Below are 19,344 nucleotides of genomic sequence, written 5' to 3' on the forward strand. Positions count from 1 at the left end.
GACTTGTGCCTCTTTCTTTTTTTTTTAGTGTTCAAAAAAGAAATGCTGATGAGAAAAAGGTGTTAAAATATGTTACTGTAGTTTTACAACTGTCAACTATAATGTTTTATTTAACTGTATCTATTCAGGTGCTCCCTCCACAACACGGAGTGCCATATGCCATTGTCCCTGTTAGTAAGCAAGTCAGCAAAGGTTTCCCAGTCTGCATTTGTTTTTGTATTTGGGCCACTGAGGAGCTGTGGTCCAGTGCCATCTTTTATTGATAGGGCCAGCAGAGGAGGAATCTAATGAAATTATCAAAGCTTTGAATTAATTATGAACTTGAATAAGAAAGCTAAGCTCTCTAGAGCCAAGGATCTCATTACCCATTCATTTTCATTGCATGCTCTTATGGAGCAGAAGGCAGGTTCAGCTACTGCTCCTACCCTGATTTTGGACTTTATTCAAACTTGCTCAACTCACTAGCAACCTCTTGTTATTAATCTGTAGCTGGAAGTGTCCAGGGTGATTAATTTGACTCTAAATCAGGATGTAAATGGTAGATTTCCCTCCTCTCCTTCCTCTTACCTTTGCTGTGTGGCTTTTCATCATCAGACTGGCTGCCATACAAGAGTTTCTGTTCTTTCTTGGTAATTGGGGAAAGCTATGCAAGACTCAAGTTTTAACTTCCTGGAATTATTTAATGAGTTCATATTAAGAAATAATACTGCTACCTTATATTTCCTGGATATTTAGGTAAGCACAAACACTTCTTAAGTCATTCTCAAAATTGTTTATTTTTTTTATTTTAAAAGACTTTGGAGTGAAAAGTAATGACATTTTGGCCTCAGAAGAATGGGGTCATTGTGGGGTTTTTTTGGTTGGGTTTGTTGTTATTACTATTTTAAATTTGTCAACCTACAGGAAATTCTCTTTCAATACTTTATTACGGTGAACTATTTAAGTAGCTTATTTACCAGATTAAAATTTCATTAAAATTATGAAAAGTGTATTAAAATGCAGTATTTTAGTTAAATCAGGTAATGCTTATTTTAATTAATACGTCAGTATATAAAAATATTCCTGGCAAATTAGAGCACGAGTAGTGAGACCAAGCTTCTGTGTAATATTCTTAGTTCTTGTGGATATTCCTCTTCAGTCTATCAACCAGGATTTTCTTCTCCTCCTGCTTTTGTCCTTTTCAACACATTATTTATGAATGCATAAACCAGAATCCATCAGTCTTCATAAGTTACATGCGACTGGCAATTTTTTAAGCAGTGGCTAACTGCCTAATGGTCTCTGTGTATGAGTGTATTTGGAGAATCTAATAGCTTGGTGGGTGGGGGGAGAACATTTTGTTCTTGCACTGTGGCTATTTTACCATTGGTGATATTTATCCTTTTTTTCTCTCTAGGCAGCTGCTATATTTAATTCCGCTTTTGGAAGTTTTTTGGTAAGTAACACAGTATTTATAGCAAGTGCTTTAATAGTCTCCTTTTTAACAGTATCATTGGTGTTTGTTTTTTAGAATGTTATTGTTGGTGGAATTTTGACCTTCAGATGGCAAAAATTTGAATCATCTTTCAGTTTGTCACTGTGCCCTTAAATACGGATATTGCAATTTCTTTTCTTTTTGTTAAACTCCTGAGAAAGGTAGTGAATAAATTGTCTGTGCTCATGGTAAATTAATAATGTGTAAACACATCTTAATTTTCTTCTAAATGGGTTAACAGAATCTATTATTATGCAGATGTTTCAGACATGGGCGTCAATATATTGATTTTTCTAATAAGGCCCATCAAATACTCATTATTTTCTATCAAGAGGCCATGGATTTTGAAAAGAAAACATGACCCAGCTGATCAGAGAGTAGATGCTAATTTACTCAGTGACTTGTCATTTGTTTAGCATATTTTACTGTCAGTGGAGCCGCTCAATGTCTCTGAGGAGCACACTAAAATAGCTAGATATGGGAAAGCAATCAATCCAGCTGGAAATATAACTGTTTCTTCAAAAAGCAAAAGCAGTTTTTGTGGTGCTGATGGTCTACAAATATTTGGAAAGGGCACTGTAAAGAACACTGAATATATTTATGAAGAAAGGATGGTTTCCTTTATTGATGTGTTGTTTAGAGAGATGCTGATGAATATTAAGTAAAAAAAATATTTTATGTCATTGTAAACTACTGTGATTGTTTATTTAGGCAGCTAATAATTGAATTTGTTCTTACTAAAATTTCTGCATGTTTAGAAGTATGTGTTTGTGATGCCAGTCTTGTGTCCCCTTTTTATACTGTGGTGTAAAAAATGAATGAATGATAAAAGAATTCAAATTAGGAAATTGAAATCAAAACTGCAAGTACAAAATAACTCACTTTTTATTTATGGCTCATTTCTTGTTTATTGTTTTTTAATGGAAAGGTGGGTTTTAGAAGCTTAAGTGTATGTAACTCTAGCAAGAGATAAAGTCACATGGCATTTTGAAGTTATATTGTGCTGCTGCATTTTTGAGGGACTAGGGTAATGTTAGGAAGGTGGATATAAATTTTTGGGGGTTTCTCTGCTGTCTCCAGCTTTCAGTTCAAGAGGTTTCTGTGAATATCCAAAGACTCAGTTCAGCTGCCATTTGGCGATATCTTTCAGCTTCAAGAAAGAATTTAGGCTCTGACTACAATGCTGGCACCTAGTGAATCAACAGAGACATATTCTCAATTTCTAGTAGCTGTTGACAGCTCTTTGAAGAAATCTGAGCTCAAGAAGCTGGGTTAGTTTTTGTCTTCATGTAATATTCCTAATTTTAGGAAGGTTTTGATCTTAGTTCATGATCATTGCACAGTTCTGCTTACGTGCAATTACCTCATTTCACTTTTTGTTCCATTCAGGTCTTTTTGCAAATGTTGGAGCAACATTACAGTAAACATTATTCTTACAAAGTTCCCAGAAAAGACTTTTCAAATAATATTAAAGATCAGCTAGAATGAAACCATAGGGCCAGCTGATTTTTTCTAATTACTGATCTTTTTTAGAATAACATGGTAAAGACACTGGTAACTATTAAATTACAAATATATCCACACATTTAAACACTTGTTATAGTAATTCTGTTTTGAAATCATGATTACATAGGCAATACATGTGTATGACACAAATCACAAATATGTTTACTGAGTGCTTTGTTCTTACAAGCATTTCCAGTTATGAAGTTGATAGGATAAACCTTGTTATTGAAATGTCATAGCAGGCCAGGGACAGCAGCAAGTAGACAGAGTTGTTTACCTGCAGTTTCACAGTGGTGTTGGGTTTACATGGCCTTGAATCAAGCAGCTCCAGATGTGGAGCACTGGCAAGTGTGTGGTCACAAAGGAAGCTTGCTGTTGAAAAACTGCAAAGGATTAAATACGTATGTGTCCATATATGTATATATATACATTTGTTTGAAGTCAAAACTGTTCTGTAAAATGTAAAACATTGGCTTGATTCTGAGATGATAATGGAAGGTCCTGGTGGAAATGGTTTTGGGAATCTATCAGTTTATAGTGGTGCCTAACTTAGGTTCTGCACCCATAGCCAAATCCATATGTCCTGTATCTTCAATTCATGATGAATCTAAATAACATATGCATTTTTCTTAGGAGTGTCTAATGATGAGCTGTATGTGGACAGGCTTAGATGGAGTTATAGACCTTTGTGGCCAAAACTTTATACTTCCATGTGTCCTGTAGATTATTTGAAAGGCTCTGACCTCAGCAAGGCTGAAGTTTTTCTTATGTTCCTTGTCTTACCACATATAGTATGTGGACAGGTCATGGCACTTGTGACAAAGTCAGGACAGTGTTTTCTCTTTTCAGACTATGCCTTGTGGGCCACTGCCTGTGTGTGATAGTGTCAAACAGGCTGATTTTAAAGGGCTGAAAGATGTGCTGTGCTGATTACTCTCCTGCCCCCACCACCTTTTTTTTCCCCCCTTAAGACTAGGAAATAATGCTTGAGAAGTTAAATTAAGGTAAGCTGTGGAACAAAATGTCTGCAGGAAAATACTCAGTGTAATGTTAGAGTGATACTGAGATCAGCTCGTTCAAGTGAAACGGAACATCTTGTGGTACACAAAATGTAGAAATGCCAAATATGTCTTCGTGAACAGAAATGTACTTAAAACACCTGAGGGTGTTTTCTCTGGTAAAGATATTTACAAAAACTACCAGCCAACCACAAAGGAATTCCTTTTTAACTCCACCAAAGCCCATATTCCTATATATATACAGACAAAACTGTGCATGGAATGATACTGTACATATTTATATTATTTTACTGACTTAGTTTAATAATGTCCCAGGTCTAATTAAAGCATAGTGTTTGAAAAAACTAATTGTTACAGAAAAGTGTTTTTATATAGCTAGATTAGTAATAACTAATGATAGATGAATTCAATTTACATAAATTTCAGCCAAGAGAATATTTAGGCTCATACCACAGAGGATTGCTCTGAGTTGGGTAGTTAATATCATTATCTCCTCCCCTCGTTTAAGCAGTTTGGTTTACAATAATTGTGGAACATAAGAAGTGATTTCAGATTTTCCTCTTAATGGGGATTTAATATAATCTGGTAGTGTTTCACTCATACAGAGTGGTTGGTTATCACAAGGATGCATGTACATGCTAAGATAGAAAGCGCTGTGTTAGCTGCTTTCACTTGGAGAAGAGGATACTTTTGCACCTAAAGACTAAAGAGATTGCCTGGAATGTTAAGTGTAGGTCTGCTGATATTCTTAACATTTTATGTATTGCCATGCTTCCTAAGCATTTCTATTCTGCTTCTGAAAGAAGATAAATACTTGCAAATGTCCAAATCACAGAGCAATAGGCTGGAGACTGCAAAACATGGTGTTGATTCCATGGCATTTGCCTGAGTGGTTCAGCTCCTTTGACTTTGTCCACCCATCACTGAGTCTGCTCATGCACTGGAGATGTGCTTGGCTGAGAGCTGCACTCAATTTGCAGTGACAGTGTAGTGCCCTGTGTGTGGCAGATGGACTTCCAGAACACTGTATCCTCACAAAATGCTCTGTACTGTTAGCCTAGACCAGTCTTGCCTAATCTTTCTACCTCTCATTAATCTCCTTTCTGTTCCAGACTGTGGGCTGGGAATCCCATAAGAATATCCAGCCTGTGGTGTGAGTCAGTGTAGGCTGCTTCTTCTGTGCCTTGGGGTGACAAACAGTGGTGTGAAAGGAACATCAGCTCCACCTTACCCAAAGAAGTGTAACTGAGATCTGAGTCTGTGGTGACAGGAAATCAAGAGGAAAAGAGAGGATTCTGGGGCTCTACTCTGCTGACCACTGGACTCCTGAGAAAACAGCAAATAATTGATTAAGACTTTCTCCAGTGCTGTCTTAGATTAGCTTTTCTTTCTCTGTTGAAACATAATAGATGTACTGAGACACATTTCAGGTGCCCATCATTCCATTAATCTCCTTTGTCCAAACTTAGTATGTGTGGGTTTGTTCTTTTATCTGACCATTTCTCAGAGGGGACAGAACTGGTTCATGTCATTCAAAAAGCTCAAATAATTTTTGGAGCAGCCACATGGCTCATCAAATCAAGGCTAGTGTTTTTATTTATATTGTCTTCCAAATGCAAGCTAAAGCTAGCAGAGAATGAAGTTAGCTTCTCACATCTATACAAAGCTTAGTGGGTTAATGAAAATGTATGGAATTCTTATCTAGTCTGCTTTAGCAGGCATAATGATTTACACAGCCTGACAGCACTAGTGCTGCAAGTAAATGCATTAGTCATAGTGTCCATTTTTCTTGCAAATTTGTGACACAGATTTAATTATGGGAATGACCAGCAACTTACAAATCTAATTTTGGTAGGCTGAGCCAACTTTTTTATTTTAATAACAATGGATTTTTTAGCAATGATTTCATTACTATTTAAAGAAATCCAACCATATGGAAATAACCAATTGGCTGAATTTATTTACTTTATTTTACCTTAATGGATGTTGAATGGTTTAGGTTTATATGGGGCTTTTTTTAGTATCACTTTTTTCATCTTAGTTATTTCTAGGATAAATATCCTTATCTGTCTTAAGTATTTCTAGTACAAACATTGTAAATATTTTTCAAAAATCTGGCGCATGTTTGTATACCCCTTTGTTCCCTCTTAATTGCGTCTTTGCAGTATGAAAAGGGGCAGAGCAATCATCTGGGATTCCCTTTTTACTGTGCTAGCTGTTTACAAGGAAATCTTGCCAGGAAGTCTGTTCACAACAGGTGCTGAATTCTAGATTCAGTCTTGTTTAATTTCAAAGTGGAGCTGCTTTACAGTGAGCCACTGCACTCTCAGAAGTGGTCTCTTCTTGCTCTGTGAGCAGTACAGAGGTGCTGCTGGTCTGAATTTGATTGGGGTAGTTCTCCAAGTCCTGAGCAAGTTCTCCCTCTTAATCAACCCCTAGAGAAGGCACCTTATCCTTGAAGGATTGTTTTTTGCATGAGTGGAAGGGGATGGCAGATTTTGGCAGCTGCAAGTGTTTGGACCAGATAGTATAAACCAGGCAGGGAAAGTTTGTATTCCATGGAATTGAAATAATCTTGGGAGCTGCTTATGTTGCCTTACTGTAACTTATTTCATGGTTGGTGCTCAGATCTCTTGTTGTTAACATCCTCATTTTGACTTGAGCTTGGGCATCATTGGCTGTTTCCAGGTTTGCCAAGTGACTTTTCAAAGCATGTAGGGCTTTACTCTCACTGTGTACCTAAACTTCCAGTGTATAGCCTGCTCGGTTGAATACCTGAATTGGAGTTAGTTTGTGCTATTTGGGTATAAGCAAGACTGAATAAAAAAAGCTCCCTGTGAAAGACACCCTTTAGCATGGGCTTTAAAAAGAGCTGTGACATAGATGATTATTTTGAGAGATTGCAAGGCATGTGCACCCATCCCAGTATTCATTTACTGATCATCTCTCTCCCTTCCAAAGCCAAACTGACGGAGTGGTGGGTGTTAGATAGAATGAGATGTAGAAATTTTTACAAAATAAAATAATAAAAAAATCTGCCTATGACAAATGCTGAACTCCTTTAAAATTTAAAAAAAAAATGTAGTAAGTATACAGGTGTGATACTCAGAAGTAAATGGAATCTTGCTCCCAAGGGATTGAGAGAAATCGGGTAGAGGGATAACTGGAAATGTAAGTATTGTAACGTAAAGGGATAACTGGAAATGTGAGCATTGTAACACCCACTGTGTGGTCTCACTGATGACACAGCTGGTCTGAAAAGACAGTCAGTCAGTAGGGATTTGCAGAGCCAGGCAGCACAGAGAGCCAGTTAACCACCAGCAGCGTTGTTATTTGTTATCTTTTGAAATGTTACAGAGGAGGAGGGTAGGTGACAGTAACCAAGAGGAAAGAAAATGTGCTGTGGAGGTCTCAAAAAACCAGCATCCTCTAGAAGGCCACTGATTAATCCCTGTGGTTTTTTTTTTTTACAGTGACCAAGAGGAAAATGCCTTGAAATCTACCTAATAACAAAAAAATGAAACCATTAGCTGTCAAATGTGTAGAAATTATGCGGGCTGTAGCTGGTCTCAGGGCTTTCTCAGTTTTCCCATTAACTTTTGCTACTGATCCTTTAATTCATCTTACTTGGTCTTATAGGATTCAAACAGTCAGTTCTGCCAAAGAAAGTTTGTTTAAAGATAGCAGTAAGTAGGCCATACATGTCTTTGTATTATTTTTGAGGCCAAAAAATAAGTAACTGCTACCTTTCCAAATATATAAGGAAGGAAGATCTACTTCCAAGATAAATATATTTGAGTATTCTGCTTTTCCCACTTCTTCAGATGACAGCAGACAGGATTTTTTTTCTTGCACCTGCTTTTTTTGGTCAGCAGCCTCATCTAGTGCACTTGCTTAGCATGGTACTTGGTGATGGCTTTTGACACAGAACGTTGAATCCTGCCCCCATCATTACGTTTCCATGGATGAGCAGGCTTTTAGGAAAAGAGAGAACTGAGGATATATGTGCTGGTAGGATTACTTGAGTTAGTAAAACAAACAGCAAAGGTGGATGTTGCTGGAGAAAATTCAGAGGCAGAAGTCAGGGTGATTTTACACTTTGGAAAGATAGTGTGAGAGTTGAAGCAACCTCATTCTTCCAGTCCAGTTGTCACTTAGGAAATTACAAGGTAAAAGGAAGAGCAGTTTCTATAGCCAAGACTGGACATGCAAAGTACAGTAATTTCACAACTATAAGGTGCACCCTTTTGACTAAAGTTTTGGTCCAAACCCAGAAGTGCGCCTTATACTCTGGAGTGCCTTATATATGGAGAAAGTTCGGAAATTTGCCAACTCAGAAGTGTGAACTGCGAGCCAAACTGCAGCTGAAACAAGCCCCAAACACTGACAAAGTGTCTTGGGTTACAATACAGGATGTGATCAAAGTTTCTATTCTATCACTATCTTGTGACCAGGTGGGGCAGTGATCCTTATCTCTGTGGGAGATGTTCTGCTAATGCACAATCCATTGATACCAGTAGGGTGTTGTTCTTTATCTTTCCAACCCCCATCCTTTCTGCAAGGAGTTATCTTCTGCTAATGGCCCATTGAGTCCCACTGTGTGACTGATAAAATTACTTTATCCCATTGAGAGTTGCTCCAGGCAGGGGGGAGAGCCAAACCTTTCTTACCTAGATAAAAACTGACATTCTGGGATGCCAAGTCGCCCTCTTTTCCCTGGACTCCAGAGGAAAACCAGACTTTTTTTCCATATCATCGCTGGACCTTCAGAGGGAGGCTGCACCCTTCTACGAGACCACTGCTTCAACTGAACCACATCTGTCACTGCAGGAGGACTGCAGCCACCATTGAATGGGACTGCTACCAACACCCTGACTGACGGGTGTCACCCTGACGGGGTGTCAGCTTGTGCTCTGACTGTACGCCTTATATATGGAGAAAGTGTGGAAGTTACCCGAATCCCGGAGGTGCGCCTTATAATCCAGTGTGCCTTATAGTCGTGAAATTACTGTGATTTCCTCCCCATTACCTGCTGCCAGGCATGAGGCTGCTTTGGACCCCTGGAGACGCCACTCTTGCAGCAGGGCAGCCCTGGGCAGGTGCAAAGGCAGATCTCAGAATTCCACAGCATTCCCAGCTGGAACCCAAATCCAGCATTGAGCCAGTTCCTGGGAAAAAAGGAGTTCTCTGCCAGTCAAATGCAGAAAATCAGAAGCACTCAGACAGTTCTTTGAGGGAATGCTACTTTATTTAAAATCTATCCTAACTTAATTATCGCCTATCCTAATTTATGTCCCCCTATCACAGAAGGGCTCCCCCATGACGTTGAACACGAGCTTGGAGCCTGGGGGCCGTCTCGGGCGAGCCTCCTGGAGACCGTGCAGCCTCCATGGTCTCCTGGACACCGTCGGTGCCACCAAGCTTGGGTTGTCCTCAGCTGGCTGCGGCACAGCATCCTGGGAGCCCTGTGGTGGACACTGGTGGCTGCAGGGCACTTGTGGCTCTGCCACCTGCTCCTGGGAATGCTTCTCTGCTTCCAGCTTGGCTCCCATTTCTGCTTCCCGGCTTTCCCTGGTCGTGTCAACATTCTGGCTTGTGCCGGTGCTGTTGATGTCCGTGGGATGTTGCTGATCTTGAAGGGGGCAGGAAAAGCTGTCCAGGCGTTTCTCGGTGTCCATAAACTGGAAGGACTTCCCGAGTGACTGAGGGGGATCGAGGCCTCCAGGAGTGAAACTTTGGAAGGGAGACGGGAACTTGGAGAGAAGGACGGGTCTTGAGAGGTGGAGAATCTTGAAGCAGCGGGGGCTCTCAGCGGGAATGGGGGCTGTGGGAAGCGGCTCACAGGGAGGTGGGGTCTTGGTGATGGGGAGGTTCTGCGATGGAGGGAGGCGGTCAACATCAGGGAGGGTCTTGCAGCCTTGGCGGCTGTCAGAGGCAGTAGAGGCTCCTGTAGTGCTGGATCTCTGACAGCCTGAGCTTCTTGGAGGGATGGTTGGTCCGTGCTGGAATGTCCTCAGAGGTCTGGAGGCTGTCCCAAGGATGGCCAGTCTGAGAGGGATCCTGCTCTTGGAGGGACGGAGGCGCCTGGAGCAGCGGGCTGAGGCACAGCAGGGCAGGTGGCCTCGCTTCCACAGCTGCTGCAGCTGTACCCAGAGCGCCTGCCACATCCCGGAGAAAGGTGACGCTGAAGTCCCACACGGAACCCAGAGCAGCAGCAGCAGCCTCTGCAGCTCCTTGGCCATACTGAGGCAGGGGCCGCAGCCGCAGGGGACACTCGAGGAATTTACGCGAACATCCAGGCGCATCCAAGGGGTCGCACGAGGCCTGCAGGCCCTGGGAGCCGCAGGGACTCCTGGGCTCCTCCGTGGGCCCCTGGCTCGGACTTTGGGGCAATTGCGCACCTTTGCATTCCTGGCCTGCTGCCCCCGTGGTGCCCGGTGGCCAGTGGCCCACCAGACAGCCGCGGTGGCCAGCAGCAGGACAAGTGCAGCCAGCAGCACACTGACGTCGCTCATGGCTCCGGCAAGTGCCATTGCAACTGCACTGGCGGCTGTGGGGCTGACCCAGTATTTATAGGGGTGGCCCTGTGATGTCACAGTGCTGGGGCCACGACACCGGGTACATCACAGCTCAGCCTCACGCCAGTGTCACCCCCTTTGTGCTGTCACAGCCCCGCCCGCCTCAGGGCTGCAGAACCGGCTCAGCCCTGAGGGTGCTCATGGCCAGGAAAGGGCTGGAAGTGGAAAGGGGAGCCCAGTCCATGGCAGTGAAGCATTCCTAGGAGCAAGGGGCACATCTGGAAGAGGCCTGGTGCCACCACTGCCCACCCCATGGCTCCCAGGACACTGTGGCAGTGCCCGCTGGGAACAGCCTTTGCCCTGTGCCTGAGAAGATCCTGCAGACACCTTACACACTGGATTAAAGATTTGGGCCAGCAGCTAGCCCTGCCAGAGTTTGTCATATTGAATAGAAACCTGATTTATTGGTAAAGTGAGGACCAGGCAGTCCCTGCCTGCAGCATGATACAGGCACGGTGACACAGACATGGTGACATGGGCATGCTGACTGGCGTGGCCATTGTGGTAACCCAAGTCCAGTCATTTCACAACTATCAGGCACACGGTTTTGACTAAAATTTTGGTCCGAACCAGAAAGTGCGCCTTATATACAGAGAAAGTCTGGAAATTTGCCAACCCAGAAGTGTGAGCTGAGAGCCGAACTGCAGCCGAAGTGCACCTTATAATCCAGTGCGCCTTATAGACGTGAATTTACTGTGATTTCTTCCCCATTACCTGCTGCCCGACATGAGGCTGCTTTGGACCCCTGGAGACGCCGCTCTTGCAGCAGGGCAGCCCTGGGCAGGTGCAAAGGCAGATCTCAACATGGATGTCCTGTCCCTGCTCTCACAGGGACCAGCAGCAGGGCATTTGTAGGAGCAGAGCTGGGCCATGACTCTGTCCCTACAAATCCTCCAAGTACTTGGGTCCATTTGCCAGCCCCATGGGCATCTCTGTCAGAAGGACGTCATAGGAAATGACAAAAATACGTTTGAGGGTTGAAACTGATACTAGCTCAGCCCTAAGGGGAAATAGGACTTTAATCAAATCAAGTAGGTCAGAATTCCACAACATTCCCAGCTGGAACCCAAATCCAGCATTGAGCCAGTTCCTGGGAAAAAAGGAGTTCTCTCCCAGTCAAACGCAGAAAATCAGAAGCACTCAGACAGTTCTTTGAGGGAACGCTACTTTATTTAACACCTCTCCTAACTTATTTAACACCTATCCTAATTTATGTCCCCCTATCACAGAAGGGCTCCCCCATGACGTTGAACACCAGTTTGGAGCCTGGGGGCCGTCTCGGGCGAGCCTCCTGGAGACCGTGCAGCCTCCACGGTCTCCTGGACACTGTCGGTGCCACTGAGCTTGGGCTGTCCCCCGCTGGCTGCGGCACAGCATCCTGGGAGCCCTGTGGTGGACACTGGTGGCTGCAGGACACTTGTGGCTCTGCCACCTGCTCCTGGGAATGCTTCTCTGGTTGCAGCTTGGCTCCCATTTCTGCTTCCCGGCTTTCCCTGGCCGTGTCGACGTTCTGGCTTGTGCCGGTGCTGTTGATGTCCGTGGGATGTTGCTGATCTTGAAGGGAGCCGGAAAAGCTGTCCAGGCGTTCCTCGGTGTCCATAAACTGGATGGGCTTCCCGAGTGGCTGAGGGGGATCGAGGCCTCCAGGAGTGAAACTTTGGAAGGGAGATGGGAACTTGGAGAGAAGGACGGGTCTTGAGAGGTGGAGAATCTTGAAGGACCCGGGGCTCTCAGCGGGAATGGGGGCTGTGGGAAGCTGCTGGCAGGGAGGTGGGGTCTCGGTGATGGGGAGGTTCTGCGATGGAGGGCGGCGGTCAACATCAGGGAGGGTCTTGCAGCCTTGGCAGCTGTCAGAGGCAGTGGAGGCTCCTGGAGTGGTGGATCTCTGACAGCCAGAGCTTCTTGGAGGCACGGGTGGTCCACGATGGAATGTCCTCAGAGGTCTGGAGGCTGTCCCAAGGATGGCCAGTCTGAGTGGGAGCAGGCTCTTGGAGGGACGGAGGGGCCTGGAGCAGCGGGCTGAGGCACAGCAGGGCAGGTGGCCTTGCTTCCACAGCTGCTGCAGCTGTACCCAGAGCGCCTGCCACATCCCGGAGAAAGGTGTCACTGATGTCCCACACGGAACCCAGAGCAGCAGCAGCAGCCTCTGCAGCTCCTTGGCCATACTGAGGCAGGGGCCACAGCCGCAGGGGACACTCGAGGAATTTACGCGAACATCTGGGCGCATCCAAGGGGTCGCACGAGGCCTGCAGGCCCTGGGAGCTGCTGGGACTCCTGGGCTCCTCCGTGGGCCCCTGGCTCGGACTTTGGGGCAATTGCGCACCTTTGCATTCCTGGCCTGCTGCCCCCGTGGTGCCCGGTGGCCAGTGGCCCACCAGACAGCCGCGGTGGCCAGCAGCAGGACAAGTGCAGCCAGCAGCACACTGACGTCGCTCATGGCTCCGGCAAGTGCCATTGCAACTGCACTGGCGGCTGTGGGGCTGGCCCAGTGTTTATAGGGATGGCCCTGTGATGTCACAGTGCTGGGGCCACGACACCGGGTACATCACAGCTCAGCCTCACGCTGGTGTCACCCCCTTTATGCTGTCACAGCCCCGCCCGCCTCAGGGGAGCGGGACCGACTCAGCCCTGAGGGTGCTCATGGCCAGGAAAGGGCTGGAAGTGGAAAGGGGAGCCCAGGCCATGGCAGTGAAGCGTTCCTAGGAGCAAGGGGCACATCTGGAAGTGGCCTGGTGCCATCACTGCCCACCCCATGGCTCCCCAGACACTGTGGCAGTGCCTGCTGGGAACAACCTTTACCCTGTGCCTGAGAAGATCCTGGAGACACCTTACATACTGGATTAAAGATTTGGGCCAGCAGCTAACCGTGCCAGAGTTTGTCATATTGAACAGAAACCTGATTTATTGATAAAGTGAGGACCAAGTATTCCCTGCCTGCAGCATGATACAGGCATAGTGACACAGACATGGTGACACGGGCATGCTGACTGGTGTGGCCCTGTGGTAACCCAAGTCCAGTAATTTCGCAACTATCAGGTGCACCGTTTTGACTAAAATTTTGGTCCGAAGCAGGAAGTGCGCCTTATACTCTGGAACTCTTTATATACGGAGAAATTCTGGAAATTTGCCAACCCAGAAGTGTGAGCTGCGAGCCGGACCGCAACCGAAGTGCACCTTATAATCCAGTGTGCCTTGTAGTCGTCAAGTTACTGTACCTTAAATTTTGTGATCTGGCATCTTTCTTCTGTTCACATAGCATGTGGATACTGGATATGAAATTGCCTCTGTGGCTCTGGTGCAGTCATCTGTGTTGTTAATGGAGACTGAATACTGGAAATTTATAAGAAACTAGATTCAATTTTAAGTGGAAGCTAATGAATCAGAGAATCAAGAGTGCCTGTCTTTTGTCACTATTGTTTGGAGAATATCTACAGAACAAAATATGTGTTTAATATTATATCATCAGGTAATTGATTGGAGTCGTATGTAAATCAAATCTGTGCTGATACAGTTTTAGCATGAAATCTGTTTGTCTAAGGTTACTTATGTCATATTTAGCAAGACTTGTCATTGCCCTCTCTGGTGTGAAAATATCACATTTTTGGCAGAAGAATATACTTGTTTTGGGCTATTTTTTTCTGGTTTTGCCTACTGTGGTTATTGGTCAGAACTTGAAAGAAAAAACAACAACAAAGCACAAATAAAAAAAATTGTCCCTGGTGGAAATTGTGTGCAGATCATAATGTTGAAAGGTCCTGGGTTTAATTTGTGATGTTTTCTTCTCTTCTGTGTTAGACTGGTTTTCTGTTTTTTCACACCAAAATAAAGTGAAATTAACAGAAAGAAATATCACTTGTTGTGATATAAAGTAATAGCAAGTTGTCTGACTTCAAGTTAAGTTACAGTAGTTTCACGAATACAAGCCGCACGGATTATAAGCCGCACCCCCGGTGCCTCGACAATGTTGCTGTCTTTGTCAATAGATAAGCCGCACCCCGAATATTAGCCGCACTTTCGTTCGTCGCGAGAATCCGTGCGCAGCTTTCACAAATTGGCCAATTAGTAACAGGATCGCGGCATAGCGGGCTTTACTGGCTCGGGGCGGGGCCAGGCAGGCTCGGCCCGCTCATGGTTGCCGACGGGGCCGGGTGGCCCAGCTCAGCGCCACGGCTCGGCGGGGCTGGCCGGGTGGTGCTGCCGCCGCCGCCGGGCTCGCTGGCCCCCCTCTCCCGTCAGCACCGCCCCGCTGCCGCGTTCGCTCGCCCGGCTGGCAGGGCTGCCGCCGCCAGGCTCGCCGTCTGCCCCGCTGCCGCTTTCGCTCGCCCCGCGCCGCGCCTCGCGAGCGCCGCGCCCGCCCCGCGCCGCGCCTGCCCCGCGGCGCTTTCGCGGCTCGCGGCGGCGCTTTCGCGGCTCGCGGTTCGCGGCTCGCGGTTCGCGGCTCGCGGCGGCGCTTTCGCGGCTCGCGGTTCGCGGCTCGCGGCGGCGCTCTCGCGGCTCGCGGCTCGCGGCTCGCGGTTCGCGGCTCGCGGCGGCGCTCTCGCGGCTCGCGGCTCGCGGCGGCGCTCTCGCGGCTCGCGGTTCGCGGCTCGCGGCGGCGCTCTCGCGGTTCGCGGCTCGCGGCGGCGCTTTCGCGGCTCGCGGTTCGCGGCTCGCGGCGGCGCTTTCGCGGCTCGCGGTTCGCGGCGAGCGGCGGCGCTTTCGCGAGCGGCGCTTTCGCGGCGAGCGGCGGCGCTTTCGCGAGCGGCGGCGCTTTCGCGAGCGCCGCTTTCGCTCGCCCCGCCGGCAGGGCTGCCGCCGCCGCCGCCACCACGCTCGCCGGCCGCCCCCTCCCGTCTGCACCGCCGCCGCGTTTCCTCGCCCTGACCGGCACTGCAGGCCCCCGCACCGCCGGGCTCCCCCACGCTGCTGGCCCCGATTATGCTGGGCTTCCCCCGCTGCCAGGCAGCCCCACCCGCCGGCCTTCCTGCTTCTGCCATGCTCCCCTGCACTGCTAGCCCCAGTTCTCCCGGGCTCCCCCGCCCTGCTGGCTCAGGCTCTGCCGCCCGCCCCCCACACTGCTGGCCCCGCCTCTGCCAGGCTTTCCCACCTCTGCCGGGGCCGGCCGGGCTCCAGCTTGGCTTGGGGCTGCCGCGGGCTCTCACTTCCGTGTTGGCAGCTTTTAGAATTTTGTTAATAGATTAGCCGCCCCGGAATATTAGCCGCACTTCCGGGTTTCCACCAAAATTTTGGTCAAATTGGTGCGGCTTGTATTCGTGAAATTACTGTACTGAACTTTGTATTGTGGAATGGTATCATATCACTTAAAATTAGTTCTAAAAATGTTTGCTTTGAAAAGCTGTTTACTTGTTTCTGTCAACTACTTGGAGAACTATATGTGTGCTTTTTTTAAAAAGGGTGAAAATGTACACTACTAAACTTCAAACAGTGTATTTGTAAAGCAAGAGATTTCAAATTCTTGCAAGAATTTAGTTGTGTCTGTGGGAAGCAAATGTTTGAATTTATTAGTTCCTTATGTTAGGTAGGATGGAGCATCAAGGAAAAATTGAGAAGGGAGGTACTGTGAAAGACAATTTGGTTTTTATTTTGCCCTCTCTAGTATCTTTTAATACTAGAAGAAGCATTCCTCTGCATTCCTCTAGGGCTGTGGTTGTACACAAACATGTAGTCATTTGGCCTGATTTAAGGGTAAATGTTCCCTGCAGACAGATTTGGAAATGCACAAAATATATAATTTTCTTCTTCACTTTTAAAAAATTCATCAAAAGGAAATGAAAATGTTTTTAGAATCTGCTGTTAATGTTCTCCCCCAAAGTTTTCGCTTCTGATTGAAATGGAGCAATGTTCTTTCCTCTGTGCTGCAGCTTTTAGTCACCTGCATAAGAAGTGTGTGGGGTGAGAGAAAGTAGAGAGAAATCATCCCTTCCTTGGGAACAGGGATATTTAAGTTTTGTGCTTGATTAGCACTTTGAACTAGTGCTGCTGCAAGGAGCTGTGTATGTGTGCTGTAAAACATGAGCTGATGTGCTGAGCAGTCACCTACACTAATCCATCAGGGAGCATGGAGCTCTTTGTCCTTCTCTGACCACCAAATATGGGTGCACTAGCTAGCAAGAGTTGAGTTCTAGCATGTAGAACAAACACCAATGCTAGTGCTGCATTGTTCTATACAAACCTTCTTTCACCTTTAGTTGACGCTTTGTGGGAGGAAGAATATCCTAAACACGTTAATAAATTAAGCTTTGTGATTTTTGGCCCAGAACAGGTTAAATCTCTGCCTGGATTTTTTTCCCTGTGGTTCTTCTCTATCTGACTGAACAGTGCCTGTTCAAAACTCAGCAGTCCTCAGTCTCTAGGGGTGAAAACAAGACGGATGTCATTATTACTCTAAGTTGAGGGGCTGGAAATCATTCCCCTTGCTGTCAGGGTGACAAATACTGTCTTAGTGGAGGTGCCAGAGGTTAGGTCAAAAGCTCTTGCAAAGTGTTTAGCTCAACTGCAAGAAGGCATGATTATAAAACTGGAGCTTCCCTTGGAAATTGTGTTGATTATTTATTGTTGGCTTTTAAAAAGTCAGTTTTGGGAAACCCTCATGATCCTTCAGGATGAGCCAGGAGTAGTTCATGGCTCTTGTTTTTTTTTTAATAGCTGTTTAATAACTTGTTTTGTTGTGGAGAGGCTCCCTTCATTATTATTTTGCCTTATCTTCTTTGTAGGTATCAAAGCAATCTTTGTCTTTTATCCTTAATGGCACGTATTTGAAAAGATCAGGAGGAGGGAGGGAACTTTTTGTTTATGATCTGTCATTATATGGCTTTTTTAACACTATTCTGTCAGTGGCATAGAGTTTTCATTTTAACTTCTGGTAAAACAGACAAATAAATAAATAAACACCAGCCCAGCAAAATCCAAACCATCTTGGAGGTTATGAGGCTCAGGCATTTATCCCCTTTTTGGCATGCCACATGAACAAATGCACTTCCCAGCATCTTGTTTTCTCCACCTTCATTCCAATTCTTCATCCACTTCCTCCTAATTACTTTCCTACAATGGTGAGTAAATTATTGTATTTGTTGTTTCTACTTTCTAAAAAAACATTGTATGAGAAAAATCCTTTTCTAAATTATTTTCTGACAGTATCTTCTTGGTTGCTCCAGCATAACTTGTCACAAGGATGTTTATGTCATGTCCTTTCCCTGAGAGCTGGTGGAAGATCAGACTACATGAACATCTTACTTTACCTGTGACAAACTCAGTATGCTCTACAAAGGGTGAAATGATTGAAAACTTGCCATTTTTTACTTTCCAAGCAAAAGAATTATTTATCCTTGTATCTAAATTAGGTGACCCTGCCAGATAGAAAATTTTGACATTAATATACCAAGATAGGTTTTTCATAATATCTTTTTTCTTTCAACCAGTGTCCTGAAAACTCAACATGGAACACTTTCCTTAGATATCTTTATTGGTATTGAGTGTTTAACTTGACTGAGACTGAGCATGACTGGAAACAGATTTCTGCCTAACATAAACCTGCTGGATGAAAGCTGCACATGGTTTCACCCCCTGTGCATACTCTGTCCACATCATCTTGTACTGTGGTAGCTACAGGTGCCAGCAGTGATGCCCACCTGAGTGGAAGAGTCATTCTGACTTCTTCCTCCTGGTGCATTTGTGCTCTGATAGTCTGAAAATGCACACCTTGCCATGCCTTATTGTGGTCTACTCTAACCACATTTTTACTACTATATGGAAAGCAAATGTTAACTATTTGAAGGAGAACTATATTGCATAGAATTAGATACTATGAGTAATGGGAAAAGGTTTTTGAAAAACTCAAACCTTTTAATAAAATGGAGTGTCAAATATATGAGCATGTCTTTCAAGCAGTGATCAAAAAACATGTGAAAAGTTTCATATCCTTTTAAAAGTCAAGTAATTATCCGCTATGATAATTTTTTTTTGTTGTTGGATGGACAGTACAAAGATGAAAGAAAATTTTATAGATAACATTGCACTTCACAGCTGACTGAAGCAGGTGTTAGAAATGCAGATGAAGTATACTGACTAAAGACTATATAAATTTGAAGTGAAAATGCCACTGGTCTACTTGCAGTGCCCTGCACATGTGAAGTTTCAGATAGTTAAATTATTAATTTTATTGTGTGAAATAGTGCAGTGGTTAGGGAGAAGGTCCTTGTGCATTTATGACTTAGATTTTCTCCTCTAGTCTTTTTAATATTACGTGATGAGCAGCTGACAGAATTTGCTTCCTTGTGTGAGTTTTGCGTGGAAAGAGGATACAAAATGCAGGTGGATAAATCCACAGTGTAGGTTTATTTGCCAGTTAGGTGTTTTACAGGAGCATGCAGTGCAAATACATAATTGTGGGTAAATGCAATTTCTGTAAAGGAAGGAGACTAAATGTTAATTGCTGTACAAATCTGCAGACACTGGGAAATCTGAATCTGGTCCTTCCACACAAAGTGACACAAGGTGTTAATTTGCAGATCAGTCTTTTTTGGACTTCACAGGCTTTGGGTAGACATTATGCTCCATGATGTACAGGTACCTTATTTTGTGGATGGTGTGAAGCATGGGAGGAAGGCATTGGGAGAGGAGTGAGGGTGTTTTCTTCTAACAGCTCAGTAACCTGCTAATAAACTGTACTAGACTGTGAATTTAATTTTGTCGTGACTTATCAGGTGCCTGGAGCTAGTAATCAATCTGTAAGAGGTCTAATTCTTGGACAAATTAAAATTGGAAGTGG

The 19,344-nt window shown here is 45.2% G+C and overlaps 1 protein-coding gene across 3 annotated transcripts in view; it reads left to right on the plus strand.

The window, feature by feature from the left end:
- SLC10A7 (solute carrier family 10 member 7) overlaps positions 1-19,344 on the plus strand; it is a 145,076-nt gene that overhangs the window by 43,328 nt on the left and 82,404 nt on the right. For 2 of the 3 annotated variants that reach the window (XM_033061118.1, XM_033061120.1), the window contains one exon: positions 1,397-1,435. The exons of the other annotated variant lie outside the window; for it this stretch is intronic. In XM_033061118.1, coding sequence (XP_032917009.1) covers positions 1,397-1,435 — 39 coding nt within the window. The remainder of the gene's footprint in view (positions 1-1,396; positions 1,436-19,344) is intronic. 3 annotated transcript variants of the gene reach the window in all.

Source organism: Catharus ustulatus, chromosome 5, assembly GCF_009819885.2.
Source record: "Catharus ustulatus isolate bCatUst1 chromosome 5, bCatUst1.pri.v2, whole genome shotgun sequence".
Lineage (NCBI taxonomy): Eukaryota > Metazoa > Chordata > Aves > Passeriformes > Turdidae > Catharus > Catharus ustulatus.